The 13370-nt window shown below is 58.8% G+C and overlaps 5 protein-coding genes across 5 annotated transcripts; 3 read left to right on the plus strand and 2 right to left on the minus strand.

The window, feature by feature from the left end:
* Nucleotides 1–443: 443 nt before the first annotated feature.
* Nucleotides 444–1980, plus strand: GGS23DRAFT_571124 (60S acidic ribosomal protein P2). Its single transcript, XM_051516557.1, has 4 exons — nt 444–664; nt 853–1026; nt 1114–1252; nt 1317–1980. Exons 2-4 carry the CDS (start codon nt 868–870, stop codon nt 1361–1363), a joined length of 345 nt encoding a protein of 114 aa, XP_051371360.1. The 5' UTR covers nt 444–664; nt 853–867; the 3' UTR covers nt 1364–1980.
* Nucleotides 1981–2503: 523 nt separating this feature from the next.
* GGS23DRAFT_605551 (kinase-like protein) lies at nt 2504–5387 on the plus strand (the record flags this gene model as incomplete). The annotated part of the gene is made up of 2 exons (XM_051519773.1): nt 2504–4396; nt 4497–5387. The coding sequence occupies 2 exons, from the start codon at nt 2504–2506 to the stop codon at nt 5385–5387; spliced, it is 2784 nt and encodes a 927-aa protein (XP_051371361.1).
* Nucleotides 5388–6316: 929 nt separating this feature from the next.
* Nucleotides 6317–7678, minus strand: GGS23DRAFT_85785 (uncharacterized protein). Its single transcript, XM_051521350.1, has one exon. It carries the CDS (start codon nt 7548–7550, stop codon nt 6909–6911), a length of 642 nt encoding a protein of 213 aa, XP_051371362.1. The 5' UTR covers nt 7551–7678; the 3' UTR covers nt 6317–6908.
* A 419-nt stretch (nt 7679–8097) lies between these two features.
* On the plus strand, nt 8098–8951 carry GGS23DRAFT_605552 (ribosomal protein S8e; the record flags this gene model as incomplete). The annotated part of the gene is made up of 2 exons (XM_051519774.1): nt 8098–8100; nt 8169–8951. 2 exons carry the CDS (start codon nt 8098–8100, stop codon nt 8949–8951), a joined length of 786 nt encoding a protein of 261 aa, XP_051371363.1.
* Nucleotides 8952–10419: 1468 nt separating this feature from the next.
* Nucleotides 10420–12529, minus strand: GGS23DRAFT_85800 (uncharacterized protein). Its single transcript, XM_051521351.1, has 3 exons — nt 12448–12529; nt 11434–12299; nt 10420–11360 (listed from the first exon to the last, which is right to left on the minus strand). Exons 2-3 carry the CDS (start codon nt 12222–12224, stop codon nt 10508–10510), a joined length of 1644 nt encoding a protein of 547 aa, XP_051371364.1. The 5' UTR covers nt 12225–12299; nt 12448–12529; the 3' UTR covers nt 10420–10507.
* Nucleotides 12530–13370: the final 841 nt, after the last annotated feature.

The raw sequence follows: 13370 nt of genomic DNA on the forward strand, positions 1-13370 counted from the left end.
AGCCAAGCGTGGCTGAGCTACGTCATCCCGTGTCAACCACTCGCCATCGGGCAGCGCCAGCTGGCCGGCGGGTGGCGATTCCAGCCACATTTCAGTTGTCGGTAGGGACTTGCTGTCTGGGGCTAGGTTAGGTCCGTTAGCTCCACGGTACGTACTCACATGTGGAAATATGGGTATATGCTGCAACCTCCTTGCCTTGGTGACCCACCCCTCTCCCGCTATAGTAACAAAGTATGGGCGGGCACTGTATACCTGCGTACCTGGGTACATGCAACAGGCGAGCTGACCGCGATAGACACCCCTAGAGGAGGTACCTTGGTACCTAACGCAGTACATGCACAAGGTACCTAACCTACACGCAAGCCACGGATATACGAATATACCTGGGTACATGTCAATCGAGGCTGGATGTCGGGAGGTGGCCCTAATCAGGTGATAACCGAAAAGGGACCCGCCCGGTCGTCGCCCACAGTCGCCGTGCGCACCTGAAATGGAAGGGAACTTTTTTATCTCCCCCTCCGCCCGGATTTCTTCCTCGACAAGGACATCGATACCTCTTCCTCCCTTCATCTTCGTCACCGAACATCCCACAGAACTCGAAGGCTCAGTCTCCGCCCCAACTTCGCGGTTAAATTGATTGATTTCTCGTGTTCTTCCCGTCTCCGTAAGTCGCCGATTCACGCCATATTCCCTTTTTGTCTCCCTCCACGCCCTTCGACCATGCTGCGGTCCCAACCAAGAATCCACCCCTCCCTCCCGCTGCCCTGATCGCAAAAAGTGCGCTCGGCCATGAACGGAGAGATCAGAATATCATTCTAACCGAACCGCTACCTGTGCGCACCCCTAGGACAGACCACATCCGCAACGATGAAGCACCTTGCCGCTTACCTCCTCCTCGGCCTCGCTGGCAACAACTCCCCCTCTGCCTCGGACATCAAGGAAGTCCTCGACTCCGTCGGTATCGAGGCCGACGAAGACCGCCTCAACACTCTCATCTCCGAGCTCAATGGCAAGGACCTCAACGAGGTTCGACTCCCCTTGCGAAAATCTCGAACCACCGACAAACCTGTGTATATAAGAATATTGGGGCTCCCGGCTAACATGGCACTATAGCTGATCGCTGAGGGCACTACCAAGCTCGCGTCGGTTCCCTCCGGCGGCGGCGGCGGTGCCGCCCCTGCCGGTGGTGCTGCCGCCGCTGGCGGCGCTGCTGCTGCTGACGAGGAGAAGGCAGAGGAGAAGAAGGAAGAGGGTACGGCAGAGCCCGGTTTCTCCCTTTCCCCTCTGACCGGTAATGCTGACCCAATGTCCTGCAGAGAAGGAAGAGTCGGACGACGACATGGGCTTCGGTCTGTTCGACTAGACGCCCATCATATGTGCTTACGACAACGAAGAAAAGGAAGCAATGTGGGTTCGGAGGAGCGGCGGAAATACTGGCTGTGGCGGTCTTGCGTGATATCCGGCGTGGATGGTTCTTCGTTTGATGAGCCCCCGAAGGATCGGGTTCGACTAGGCTATCTAGAGACGGTTCGGCCAATTCAGTCCTGCTTCTCCTTCTCGCACCTATCCGAATCGATGGTGGCCCGCAAAGGATGTGACGTGACGCACATTGCGCTTTGAATTCCCCCAACCCACGTATCTCTCTCTAGTCGACGTTGTGACGTGGGCAGGTTGTCAACTTGACGATGCGCTTTTGTCAACTGGATCCGCTAAGCCGTAGAGATTGTGGTAAACATGATACTTCCTGCTGACCACCCACGTACACACATACACGCCTACCGAACAGAAAATCGAGGTGCGATATGCGCCTGAGTTAAGCATCGGTTAAATCCCAATCGGACGCGCATGCAGCCAGGCTAGATCCATCCATCTCGATATGGAGGGGCATCGTGGGATGCATGGCATGAGAAGGGAGGGATGAATTATGGGCCGTATCCTTATGCAGAGCATCAGGCTTGAACGCTCATAGGCCCGCTCACGCACACTTGTGCGCGGGGGTGTGCATTATGCATGTTGTGCACATTATTCACCGCGCGTTGTTGTTCATAAACCTGCCAGCTGTCAACAACCACGACCGTCGGGGCGCCCTGATTGGTTACCAGCCTCGGAATGTCTCCGTTGCCCCTGACAACATAACAGTAGCGGCAAAAAAGAGGGAAAAAAACTTGGGGGAGGGAAACTTGGGGGGGAAATTGAACCAAGCTCGGTGGCCGGTCGACGTCCCTCAACAATCCCGTCGTCCATCACCACCCATCCCACACGCCCCGTTCCTCCCGTCTCCTTACCAGATTGCAATGTTTTGGACCATGACTTGCCCCGACACGTAAAACATCCATTAAATCCACGAAACACGAAAAATACTAACCGCCAATTCGACGCGCTCCCTCCGCAGAAACCCGCTTTTGGCCTTGCTTGTGCTTGCTTCCCAATTCCGCCCCCTAGGCCGGTCGGTCTCTTCTCTTTCCCCCAAGATCAGCAGCTGGCTCGCACCGCAGGCATACAGATGGCCTCTGCCGCATCCCCGACCCCCGCAGGGTCAAGCAGTAATAGTTACTACCACCCAGCAGCGGCTGCTGTCCTGACCCGGAAGTCCTCGTTACGATCGTCCGGATTGAGGAGGGCCCCGTCACGATCTCAGCTCGAGCGCGCCGAGTCGAACCCGTTACCGTCCGCCCATGGGTCCAAGTCGCAGTACGCGGTGAATGACAGCTCCGACGATGAGATCCCCGTGCCTATGAAGCTCAGCGCTCTCACCAAGGCGCTCCTCAACGACGAGGGCGCCGAGCCCGAGCGGGAACACGATCGTGTCAGGACCCGAGCACGAGGCCACCGCCCCCCTTCGCCCGCGCACGCAGAGCCGGAGAAGCCGATAAAGAGACGCAGCGTGTTGAGCTCGTCCACGTCGGTGGGCGAGGAGAGGAGACAACATACCCGCGCCAGCAGCGCCCAGACATCGTCGCGACCGACCTCGCCCGTGAAGAGCCAGCCTAGTAGGGAGAGCAGCCCCGTTAGGAAGCGAGTGGTTCGACTGAGCTCCACGTCCGGGACGATCGCCACTGCTGCTACAGCTGCTCAAGCCAAACCCGCGAAGAGGAGGTCCACATCGACGTCGCTCTCCCATTCGCAGAGTAGGAATCGCCCACCGAGCCGAGACAGCGTCGCGGAAGATATGGCCAATGCTTCAGAGATCAAGGATAAGGACATCAACACGCCCGCCCAGCAGGGACGTGTTGTCAGGATCGCCATGAGTTCGTCGGGGAGTAGGGTTCGCTCGTCCGGCTCGTCGGCGCTATCCTCTTCGCGACACGCAGACTCGGCCTCGTTCCTCTCCCACGCCGGGCAGGCCGATGAGGACGGCGCACCGGAAGCTCCTCAGACCATGCCCCGAGACAAGGGGTCTTCGAATCCAGGGAGTGCCTCTAGGATGGGCTCAAACGGTGCCAGAAGTCGAATCGACGAAAGTCAAGGTGTTCAGAGCGCGATGCGTGTCAAGAGAGTAGGGAAAGTTCCCGGCAGCTTCCTCAGCGGGCCGGCGCGTCGAGGACGGAGAAGGCAGAGCGAGGAAGACGCCGAGAACGAGCGCGAGCCGTTACACTCTGGCCAGGACGCCGACGGTCAGCAACCTCGGGACCCCGCGGACTACGAACTGGGTGACAACCTCGCCTCGTCATACTACGTACCGGATCGTCTAGCCTCAGGCAGTCCCGTCAGTTCTAGGAGTTCTACGCGACCATCGCATCGGAGAGAACCATCCACGGCCGTAGATGACGCGCGGGTTCCACAATCGCGGCAGGCGTCGCCCGACCACGACGAGATTCCCATCCCGCACTACCGAATCCCTCCGCCGCGGCCGGAGATGCCGGCGCGAAACGACCAGGAAAACGAAGCCCCACCGACCTTTAGGAGACCTAAACCGTCCACGAGCTCCCTTCTCGAGAGGGAAATCCCCAAGGCACCGCCCCCCCGGCCCCTGGGCGCGGACGTAGGCGCGTTGCGGCCGACATCACCTGAGCGGAAGGCGCTCGGCTCGCTGAACCAAAACACACCGCGTAGGGCGGCACCGCCACCGCCGCCCAAGATGTCGATCCTCGACGCGGCTACGTCGGCAGCGGGAGCGGCCACGGCGGGGAAGCGGCGGAACTATATGAAGGTTAACGGCAAATGCTACACCCGACTCGACTCGCTCGGGCGAGGCGGCAGCGGCAAGGTGTACCGGGTGGCAGCGGACAACGGCAAGATGTTCGCACTAAAGCGTGTCTCACTCGAGGGCGCCGACGAGAACACGGTTCGCGGCTACAAGGGCGAGATCGACCTGCTCAAGAAGCTAAACAACGTCGAGCGGGTCATCACCCTGTACGACTATGAGATGAACGAGGAGAAGCAAGTCCTCAGTCTGGTAAGTGAAGCGTGGCATGAGACGAAACCCAACCCCTTTAGTTTGACGAAGACGTCGCACCTGGCTAACCGTGGCGGTGTTCTCCGTTTCCTACGTATAGCTTATGGAAATGGGCGAGCTAGACCTTAACACCCTCCTACGGTTGCGGCTGTCGCCGGAGAACGCGCGGTTCGACCCAGTGTTCGTGCGGTACTACTGGCAGGAGATGCTCGAGTGCCTGGCGGCGGTGCACGCGCACGACATCGTGCACTCGGACCTGAAGCCGGCCAACTTCGTGCTCGTGCAGGGGCGGCTGAAGCTCATCGACTTCGGCATCGCGAACGCGATCCAGACAGACGAGACGGTGAACGTGCACCGCGAGACGCAGATCGGCACGCCCAACTACATGAGCCCCGAGAGCCTGATCGACTCGAACGCGGCGGACCCGCGCCACCACCGGATCGGCGCGGGCGCAGGAAGCCTCGCGCGCCCGAAGCTCATGAAGCTCGGCAAGCCGAGCGACATCTGGAGCCTCGGATGTATCCTGTACCAGATGGTGTACGGGACGCCGCCGTTCGGCCACATCGCGAACCCGATGGCGCGGTGCCACGCCATCATCAACTGGCAGTACGAGATCGAGTTCCGGGACCGGGGCGCCGGCGGGCAGCCGGTGCCGCCGTCGCTGCTGCGCACGATGCGGCGGTGCCTCAGCCGCGACCAGCACGCGCGGCCGACGTGCGCGGAGCTCCTCTCGCGCGCCGACCCGTTCCTGCACCCGGCCGAGGCGCCCGACGGGGGCCTCGGCCTCCCCGTAACCGAGGACCTGCTCGGGCGCATCGTGCAGAGCGTCGTGGCGCGCTGCCGCGAGCGCATGCCCACCGAGGCCGAGGCGCTCGGCGTCTGGCCCCAGGCCTACTGGGCCAGCATCATGAAGGCCGTCGGCCGTGAGGGGGTGGGCGGCGCAGCTCCGCCGTCGTCGCGGGCGGGTCCCACAGACGGCGCCGGAAGGTAGTTTCGTGTGCGAGTGAATATTAATGCGAAGAGGAACGAATTAAGACAAACCATCGGTCGGGAACTGAATGAAGAGAGGAGGTTGACGAGTACGTGTGGCTTACGACGACGAATAAAAGGAGAGAGGGTGCGGAGGGATGGGAGGAGGGGACACTCGTCTAGAGACCAAGGCTACACGATTGTCCCGAGCCCGATTGCGGTATCCAAGCCGTCGAAAACGGCCAACTACGGAGCGAGAGAAAAGGAGGGGAAGAGTGACGGGGGCCAGGAGGGGGATATGGAGAAGAGAGAGAGAGGCGGAAGCAGAGAAGCGTAAAACGAAGAAAGACAGCATATGCTTTGAGTTTCGGGTCGGTCCGGCTCCGCCCTCGATTTCGACAAGAGCAACACAAAAAGAAGAGAAGGGACGAGAAGAGAGACGATGCCTCCAATAAAGTCATCTCTGTCCCCTACTCCCTCACCATCACCCACCACGGCCAACTCCCCGGGCAATACCCCCCCGACATGGCGTCTGGATCCAGCTGTATATACTGCCACGGCACCGTTCTGCTTCTCACTTCCTGTCACATCTCAGCTCCGGTGTTCGGGACCACGGGGGGGAGGGGGGGGACCGGGGGGTTACTTTTCTCCGCGCCCCCTTTTTATTATATTCTACTTGTTTTCTCCTGTTGGCCTAGCTCGATATGTACCTTTTTTTTTTCTTACCTATTTCTATAAAGACGCGAGACGATGGCGGGAAGGAGAGACGCCCCGCCCCCCGGCAAACGGGGTGGCTGTCCATCCGTCTGTCCGCCCATGTTGGAATACCAAGTACGAGCTTGTTGCGGCCGTCGCAACTGGTATATAATGCCGGCGGTAGCGGTGGTGTTGTGGTGTTTTCTTATTTCCTTTCGTTCTCTTCCATCCTGCTTGGAGACGAGGAGGGGGGAGAACCAAAAAGGAGGGAGGGAAAGGGGGTGACCTTGTTACTTTATTCTTGATGCTTTGAAATACCCTACTGTCGTTCTTGCTCTTCGCTCGAAGATACCTGTCTCCTCAATAGCTAAGGTTCCGAATGCCTACGATGTACAAAATTACGATCATGGCCGTGACAATAACGAAGCGGACATAAAACCCGCCGAATTGGCGATGTATAGTACAGTTGTTTGGAGCTTTTCTTCTTCTGTATACGCTCTTAGCTTCGCGCGTACTCTTCCTCGTCCTAACCCGGCTTTTATGTGACTCGCTTGCCCATCGTATGTACAATTATCGTTAGCATGCCATGAGTATACACATATGCCTCGGCTGTCCTGACGCTCTATCTCCTAACGCAGCACCTTTCTGTCGCCACGAGTTGACTTAACATTTAGAAGAGATCGAATACCTGTGACCCCTCTGACCCCAGATATTACGAGTGTCCATTCTTCTACCATGCACGGCCTGGCCAACCCTAACAGGAGGGTTCGAGTCTGCAACCAAGAGAGTTCGGGCACTCATCTCCACCCCACCTTCTCTGTGCCCCGCCGCTACCGCTTGTAGGCCCCTAGGGAGGCGGCAGCAGCTTCAGTTCGCTGATCCTGAGGATGGTGAAGCGGTGCTTGCTCTTGACGCGCTGGACGTGGCGCTGCCGGCGCTTCGTCTTGAACTTGATGCGCAGGGGCTCGGTCTCGACGCCGAGGACGACGGCGCGGCACTCGAACAGCGAGGGGTCGATGTGCGGGGCGCCGAGCAGCGTGAAGTCGCGCGAGCCCAGCGTCGACGCCCGGTCCAGCCGCAGCACGTCGCCCGGCAGCACGTCCGGCATCAGGAACGGCAGGCGGATGCTGTCTCCCTCCGTCACGAGGTACGGCCGCCCGTGGATCAGCACCGTGATGTAGTGTCGCGGCTGCGCGAACAGTAACGGGTACATCTCCGCTACCGAGGTCGATGTCGCCCCGGTTTTTGCCGGCGCCGTGGGCGCCGTCGGCAGTCGCGACAATGGAGGAGATGGCGAGGGCGAAGGCGGCTGAGCAGGCTCTGAGGACGCTATAGGCGGGGCACCAGTCTGCGCTGAGCTTCCGGTCGGTGGCGTCGTCGGAGTCGTTGTCGCGAGGCCCCTCGCGTGTATGGGGAGGAGAAAGGTAGGCGGAAGCCTTGTGGTGGTCGCGCCCAGCTCCCGCAGAGAGCGGAGGAGTAGTCGGCTCATTTTCTCTTTCGTCCCCCCTCTTTTCCTCCTTTGTGTATCGTAGATACTTCCGGGTATGCTTATGGAAGTGTACTCGTCCACAGAAATCCAATTGACGAAGTCATAGGAGTGGACCGGTCGACCGACTGACTGGGAGAGCTCCCTCCAATCTCTCCCAATCTTGCGATTCTCCAGCTAGTCAGGTTTTGGTGGTTGAGGAAGAAAAGTTGCAGGTAGTGGCGGAACTTGCAACAACTCTCAGCTGTGTGGCTGTGCGATGGTCGTATACCTACATATATGCATAAGTACGGTTAATTACAAAAGAAAAAATGTGTGGCTGGAGCTATCGATAAGCAGTAGCACACGTCCTCAATCGATAAGGGACTCCAGTCTTTTTTTCCCCCATCGATGCCACCAACCGCCTACATCGACGACACCGGCATCCTATCGGCATTCTTCTCCGTCAACCCAAATTACAGTATAACTTCCTGTAACTCACCCGGCCGAGGAGAAAGCCCATCACGTAGTCAACCTTCCAAGTCCCTCTCGAGGGCGAATCCCACCCATCATGGTACGGCTACCCCCCAGCATCCCTCCCAGCATTCCCAGAGAAGCAGGCTGACCGCGGGCGGACGACAGCCTCAAAATGAGTACATGGAGCGCTTCCGCAAGACGCACGGCCGGCGTCTCGACCACGAGGAGCGGCACCGCAAGCGCGAGGCGCGCGAGGGCCACAAGGCGAGCAAGGACGCGCAGAACCTGCGCGGGCTGCGCGCGAAGCTGTACCAGGAGAAGCGGCGCAAGGAGAAGATCCAGATGCGCAAGGCGATCCGCGCGCACGAGGAGCGCAACGTGCGGTCGGCGCCGGCGGACCAGGACCCGAAGACGCCGCTGCCCAACTACCTGCTCGACCGGGCGAACCCGACGCAGGCCAAGGCGCTCAGCTCGGCGGTGAAGAACAAGCGCGCGGAGAAGGCGGCCAAGTTCGCCGTGCCGCTGCCCAAGGTGCGCGGCATCAGCGAGGAGGAGATGTTCAAGGTGGTGGCGACGGGCAAGAAGACGGCCAAGAAGAGCTGGAAGCGCATGGTGACGAAGCCGACCTTCGTCGGCCCCGACTTCACCCGCCGCCCGGTCAAGTACGAGCGCTTCATCCGCCCCATGGGCCTGCGCTACAAGAAGGCCAACGTCACCCACCCCGAGCTCGGCGTCACCGTCCAGCTCCCCATCCTCAGCGTCAAGAAGAACCCCCAGCAGCCCCTCTACACCCAGCTCGGCGTCCTCAGCAAGGGCACCATCCTCGAGGTCAACGTCTCCGAGCTCGGCCTCGTCACCGCCGGCGGCAAGGTCGCCTGGGGCCGCTACGCCCAGATCACCAACAACTGCGAGAACGACGGCTGCGTCAACGCCGTCCTGCTCGTCTGATTCACCCACCCTCCGGCACTCTTCCGGCCGAGAGAGAACAACGCAACCAGCATCCCCTTGGCATGCACAGTGGCCACGGCTCCCGTCGGCCCAGCTATCTCCCGCCTTCCCCCCCTCCGGCTCGGGTTCCCGACTTCTTTTTCGTCCGCGGCTCCGAGCACACACGAGCTCGGCCGGAAAGCAGACAAAGCACGGAGGCGTTGGCCAGCCGTGGGGCGCGGACTACTGCGGGCCGAGATGCACTCGCGTAGAAGGGGGGGTGGCGTGGACGGGAAGCGAAGCACGAACGCACGCAGGAGGGATTCTATAGCCAAACACACGCGCGCAACACGTACATCACCACAGACGGGAAAGGAGATGAGCAAGGGGGGACACTTTCCGGGGTAGACTCTCGTCGCCACGACGACGGGAACGAATGCATTTTACGGCGTCAGGCGTCCGGGAACATGGACCGCTACGAGAGGGCGGAAATACGGGAACGGCGGTCGAGCGGTGAGGTCCGGTGCGTATTGGAAGCATGTCAGGCCGCGGCGGATAATGGGCTGCCCGTTGGTGTGGGACGCAAAATAGACTAGATGTGAACGTATTTGAGATAGATACCTGTATTTCATACAACTTCGCGCAGTTCTTGTTGATCTATCGCTGTTGCTGTTCTTCGCCTGGCTGCAGCCGGCGAGGTATACGGAACTAGAAAATAGCAAGGCTTCTCATGTCACCGTTCGCCCAAGAAACTCCGAAACGACGTGTATCCTCTATATTTTATCCCGCGAATGCTAAGTTCGTGATTCATAGCGATATTATTGGCCACGTCACGTAGCGACGGATCAAGGCTTCGTTACTGGCACCATAGATAAAAACACGCATGCGACACAAGTCGACGAGACACGCGAACACCAATGAGCCTATTATACTCCTACAAACAGCCTATAAACCCAGCAGCCTTTCTATCATGATCTATCCGTCCGCCTGCCCGCCCACCCTTTCCGATCTGCCTATAACCACTCGTCCATCCCAAAGTTTTCCGACTAGAAAGGCTTACGCACGCACCCTCGTTGACGCTGAATTGTACCGCAAACGCTGAGTGAATTGCGATCGTGGACATTTGAACACGAACACAGAATTCCCAAGACTGGCTCCGTAGACTGGTACGACGAAATAATACCGAGCAACTATCAACACAAATGGGGGCTATTGGACTGCGTAGCCAACATCTCCTGTAGAAAGAAAGGGTGAAGAATAGAAAAGAGAATCTAAAAACAATTGTTGACCAATGAATAAACGGACGGCGTGAAATTGCCAGATAAGCGCCGAGATGCATGGCTTCTCTCCACTGACGACGTAGGACGTGTCGAAAGACCAACAACTTGGGCCTCGCCCTCATCCTCGTTGGATACTAATCCGAAAGACGCAGTCTAGAATTTGCCCCGTGCCACATGGTGACACTTCGGTTCGGTCGCCCCACCACGTTGATGGGAGCTTCTATGCGACCGGCGACAGCACTGCGTGTTGAAAGAGAATTCGAGAAGAGTGGTCAAGCTTGCGCTCTCCCAACAAAACTAGGATTGGGACATCTGCTTAGGTGGCACGCCTGCCCCTCCGTAACCGACGAGCTTAGGCCAGCCCTGGTACTTGACGGCAGACGACCAATCATTGTGCCTCTTAGGCTTGCGATACCGGGCAGCACCATCCCCGTTCTTGAGGTGTGCGTAAGGGTTAGGGGGTAGGCTGGCGGCGCCAGGGGCGGTAGGGAGCGTAGAAACGGCAGCGATGGCGGCCTGCTCCCTAGCTTGGCGCTCTGCGTGAATGTGCGGGTTCTGAGGATCGTGCAGACGTCCATTGGAGCGCATATTCACGATCTCCTTGATCAAATCCATGTCATCCTGGTCCTTGTCGTTAAGAAGGAGGCGCTGCTTCAACGTCATGCGCCCACCATTCCTAGTTCGTTCCTGGAGCGCAGCTTCGCGAACAGCCGGGTCGTGAACAAAACGGCACTTGCCCTTCTTACCACAGGTACCGCCAGTAGAGTAGTACTTGCAGTGGTTCGAGGGGTCAGCTCGGGCGTTGGAAGAGGGTAAGAAGCCCGCAGACGACTTGTTAGTGGGGAGCGCTTCGGGTTGGTCGTCATCAGATGACGAGTCCGAGGACTCGGAGCGCATATCATCACCCTCGTCGTTAGGCGCTCGCTTACGCTTCTCTATCTTGCGATCAAGTTTAGCCAGCCTCTTCCGCAGGCGATCGGCTTCCTTCTCTACCGGATCAACTTGAACGGTGACAGCCTCCTTGGTCGTGTTGGTGTCGGCCTCGGGCTTGGGGATCAGCCCAGCCTCCTTTTTAGCTGCGATGCGGGCTCTGGTCGGAAAATTCTCCTTGCGTGCCGCTAGCCACTTAGCTATATCACCATCGGGGACGCTACACAGCGAAGAACGTCAGCACAGATCGGGCAAATAGGGGGCGGGGAGGGGGGGGGGATGTCTAGGTTCACCTTGGGGCGTCAGCGCCGAGCAACTCCTCGAGGCGTTTCTCCTCGTCAACACCCGCATCTGAATCGTCATCCCCAGGGGTCAGTCCGAGCGTGTTGGTCTTACGCTTCTTTTTCTTCGCGGCAGCAGGATCAGACTTCTGATTGTTGAACACCTGGTGATGGGGTTTCTGGTCACGATGGCGAAACTTGTCGCCACGGTCGCCGGCTGGTGCATGGGCTCCTCTGCTAGCGTGAGGGAAGCCACCGCGACCATGACCTTTGTAACTAGAGCCGTACTGCGACTGGGGAGCTCCTGCGAATGACGGTGCGGAGGCAGGAGGGTAGCCGTAGGGCGGCTGCTGATAAGGGGCGGGCTGGTGTGCAGCGGGATAAGCTTGCTCGTATCCCATACGCTGAGGGGGCTGGGGATATTCATTCGGCAGTTGGCCGAACGGCGGCCCATACGTGGGACGAGAAGATTGGTTTGGGTAGGGGGGCTGATAGGGCTGGCCTGGTTGTGGGTGAAATGGCTGTGGCGGATAGTTGGCATGATAGCCGGGCTGCAGCGAGGAGCCAGCGGGATGGCCATGGCCAGTTGGCGGAGCTCCTTGCCAGTAGCCAGCTGGCTGCGGGGCGCTGTATGGCGCGCCTCTCTGGGAGGAGTAGTCTTGCTGCTGGTAGTAAGACGAGCCATACTCGCCGCGGCTGGGTCCCTGGTGGTGGCCGTGATGCGGTCTACCATAGGTACTAGGAGGAGGAGCAGACGACGGCGCTGGGGGAGGGGGAGGGGGGGCATATGGATAGTTGCTCATTTTGTCGACTGGGCAAACCCGTCCGTCGTATAGCTCTGAAAGTGACGGCGAACTTATAATGAGACGGATCAAACCCTACGGCGGAACGTATTAGCAAGCGTCCCACGGTAGAGCGTGCGGGTAAGGAGGCCAAAAGAGGCATCCTGCCGCAGTCTGAAGAGGGAGAAGGGGGCCGGGGCAGAGCCAACAGAGTATCGGCAGGGGTAGGAGAGCTAGCACTAACTGGTGATTGTGCCCAAATCGCAGGAGAGCTGCTGTAGGGCGACAAGGACTTTGGAGTACGGGGGAAGGTCAGAACAGACGGTGTTGAACCAGGCAGGTGGGGATGAAGCCGGCCAAAGCACGCAGGTGGTGAAATGGACGAACGACGCGGCAGCTAGGCTGTGTAGAGACTGGGTAAGGCAAGGCCGTGCTGGACCGGTCGAGTCGAGTCGAGTCGACAAGGAGACCCAGACAGGACGCAATGACGCAACGACGCGAGACGAGAGAGAGAGAGAGAGACGGGGGAATAAGAGGTTCGAGTAAGGGTGCTCAGTGGAGCGGGCGTGTCGAGTGGGAGACGGGACGATGGCGGCGTGACGGGGCGATGCGACTGGTGGACTACGGCAGGATGGATGGAGTTGGTTGAAGCTGGTTGTTGAAGCTGTGTTGATGAAGGGGTGGATGGGATGGGATGGGATGGGGAGACGGATTTGTGTGGGAATGGAAATATTTTTGAAATGGGCAGCGCGAGGAGGTGACATGGACCACCTTTAGGCACTTGCACCTACCCGCAGCACGGACCATTGCAGCAGTGTAGGTACCTACGTACTGCTTGGGTTATGCAGAATAGCGAAGTCCATCCAATAGGAGGTAGAGGGGGCACCTAGGTCAGGTACAATATATAATAGGTGGGTACGTACAGACTTACCTTAAGAGGCTACGCAAGTAGGTATCTTCCCTACCACACCGCTATAGAGAGGTACATATAAATCGGGTTTTACGCTAGGTTAGATAGGTGCCCAAGTACCCCTAAGTACCCAATGTATATGTAGTAGGCATTCATCAACAGAAGCCCGCGGCTGATAATATGCATGCTAGTTCACCAGTGCATAAAATGGCCAGCAGCATCTCAGCCGCAGGAAGCGAAGGTACACCCCGGATCCG

This window comes from Durotheca rogersii (assembly GCF_024521655.1).
Source record: "Durotheca rogersii strain YMJ 92031201 chromosome Unknown GGS23scaffold_12, whole genome shotgun sequence".
Classification (NCBI taxonomy): Eukaryota; Fungi; Ascomycota; class Sordariomycetes; order Xylariales; family Xylariaceae; genus Durotheca; species Durotheca rogersii.

Excerpts from the sequence above, each read along its gene's own strand:
- GGS23DRAFT_571124 (XM_051516557.1), top strand. The coding sequence starts at position 868 with ATGAAGCACCTTGCCGCTTACCTCCTCCTCGGCCTCGCTGGCAACAAC. Across the intron at positions 1,027-1,113 it reads ATGGCAAGGACCTCAACGAG|CTGATCGCTGAGGGCACTAC; the intron begins GTTCGACTCCCC and ends ATGGCACTATAG. Across the intron at positions 1,253-1,316 it reads AGAGGAGAAGAAGGAAGAGG|AGAAGGAAGAGTCGGACGAC; the intron begins GTACGGCAGAGC and ends AATGTCCTGCAG.
- GGS23DRAFT_85785 (XM_051521350.1), bottom strand. The coding sequence starts at position 7,550 with ATGAGCCGACTACTCCTCCGCTCTCTGCGGGAGCTGGGCGCGACCACC.
- GGS23DRAFT_85800 (XM_051521351.1), bottom strand. The coding sequence starts at position 12,224 with ATGAGCAACTATCCATATGCCCCCCCTCCCCCTCCCCCAGCGCCGTCG. Across the intron at positions 11,361-11,433 it reads CTCGGCGCTGACGCCCCAAG|CGTCCCCGATGGTGATATAG; the intron begins GTGAACCTAGAC and ends TTCGCTGTGTAG.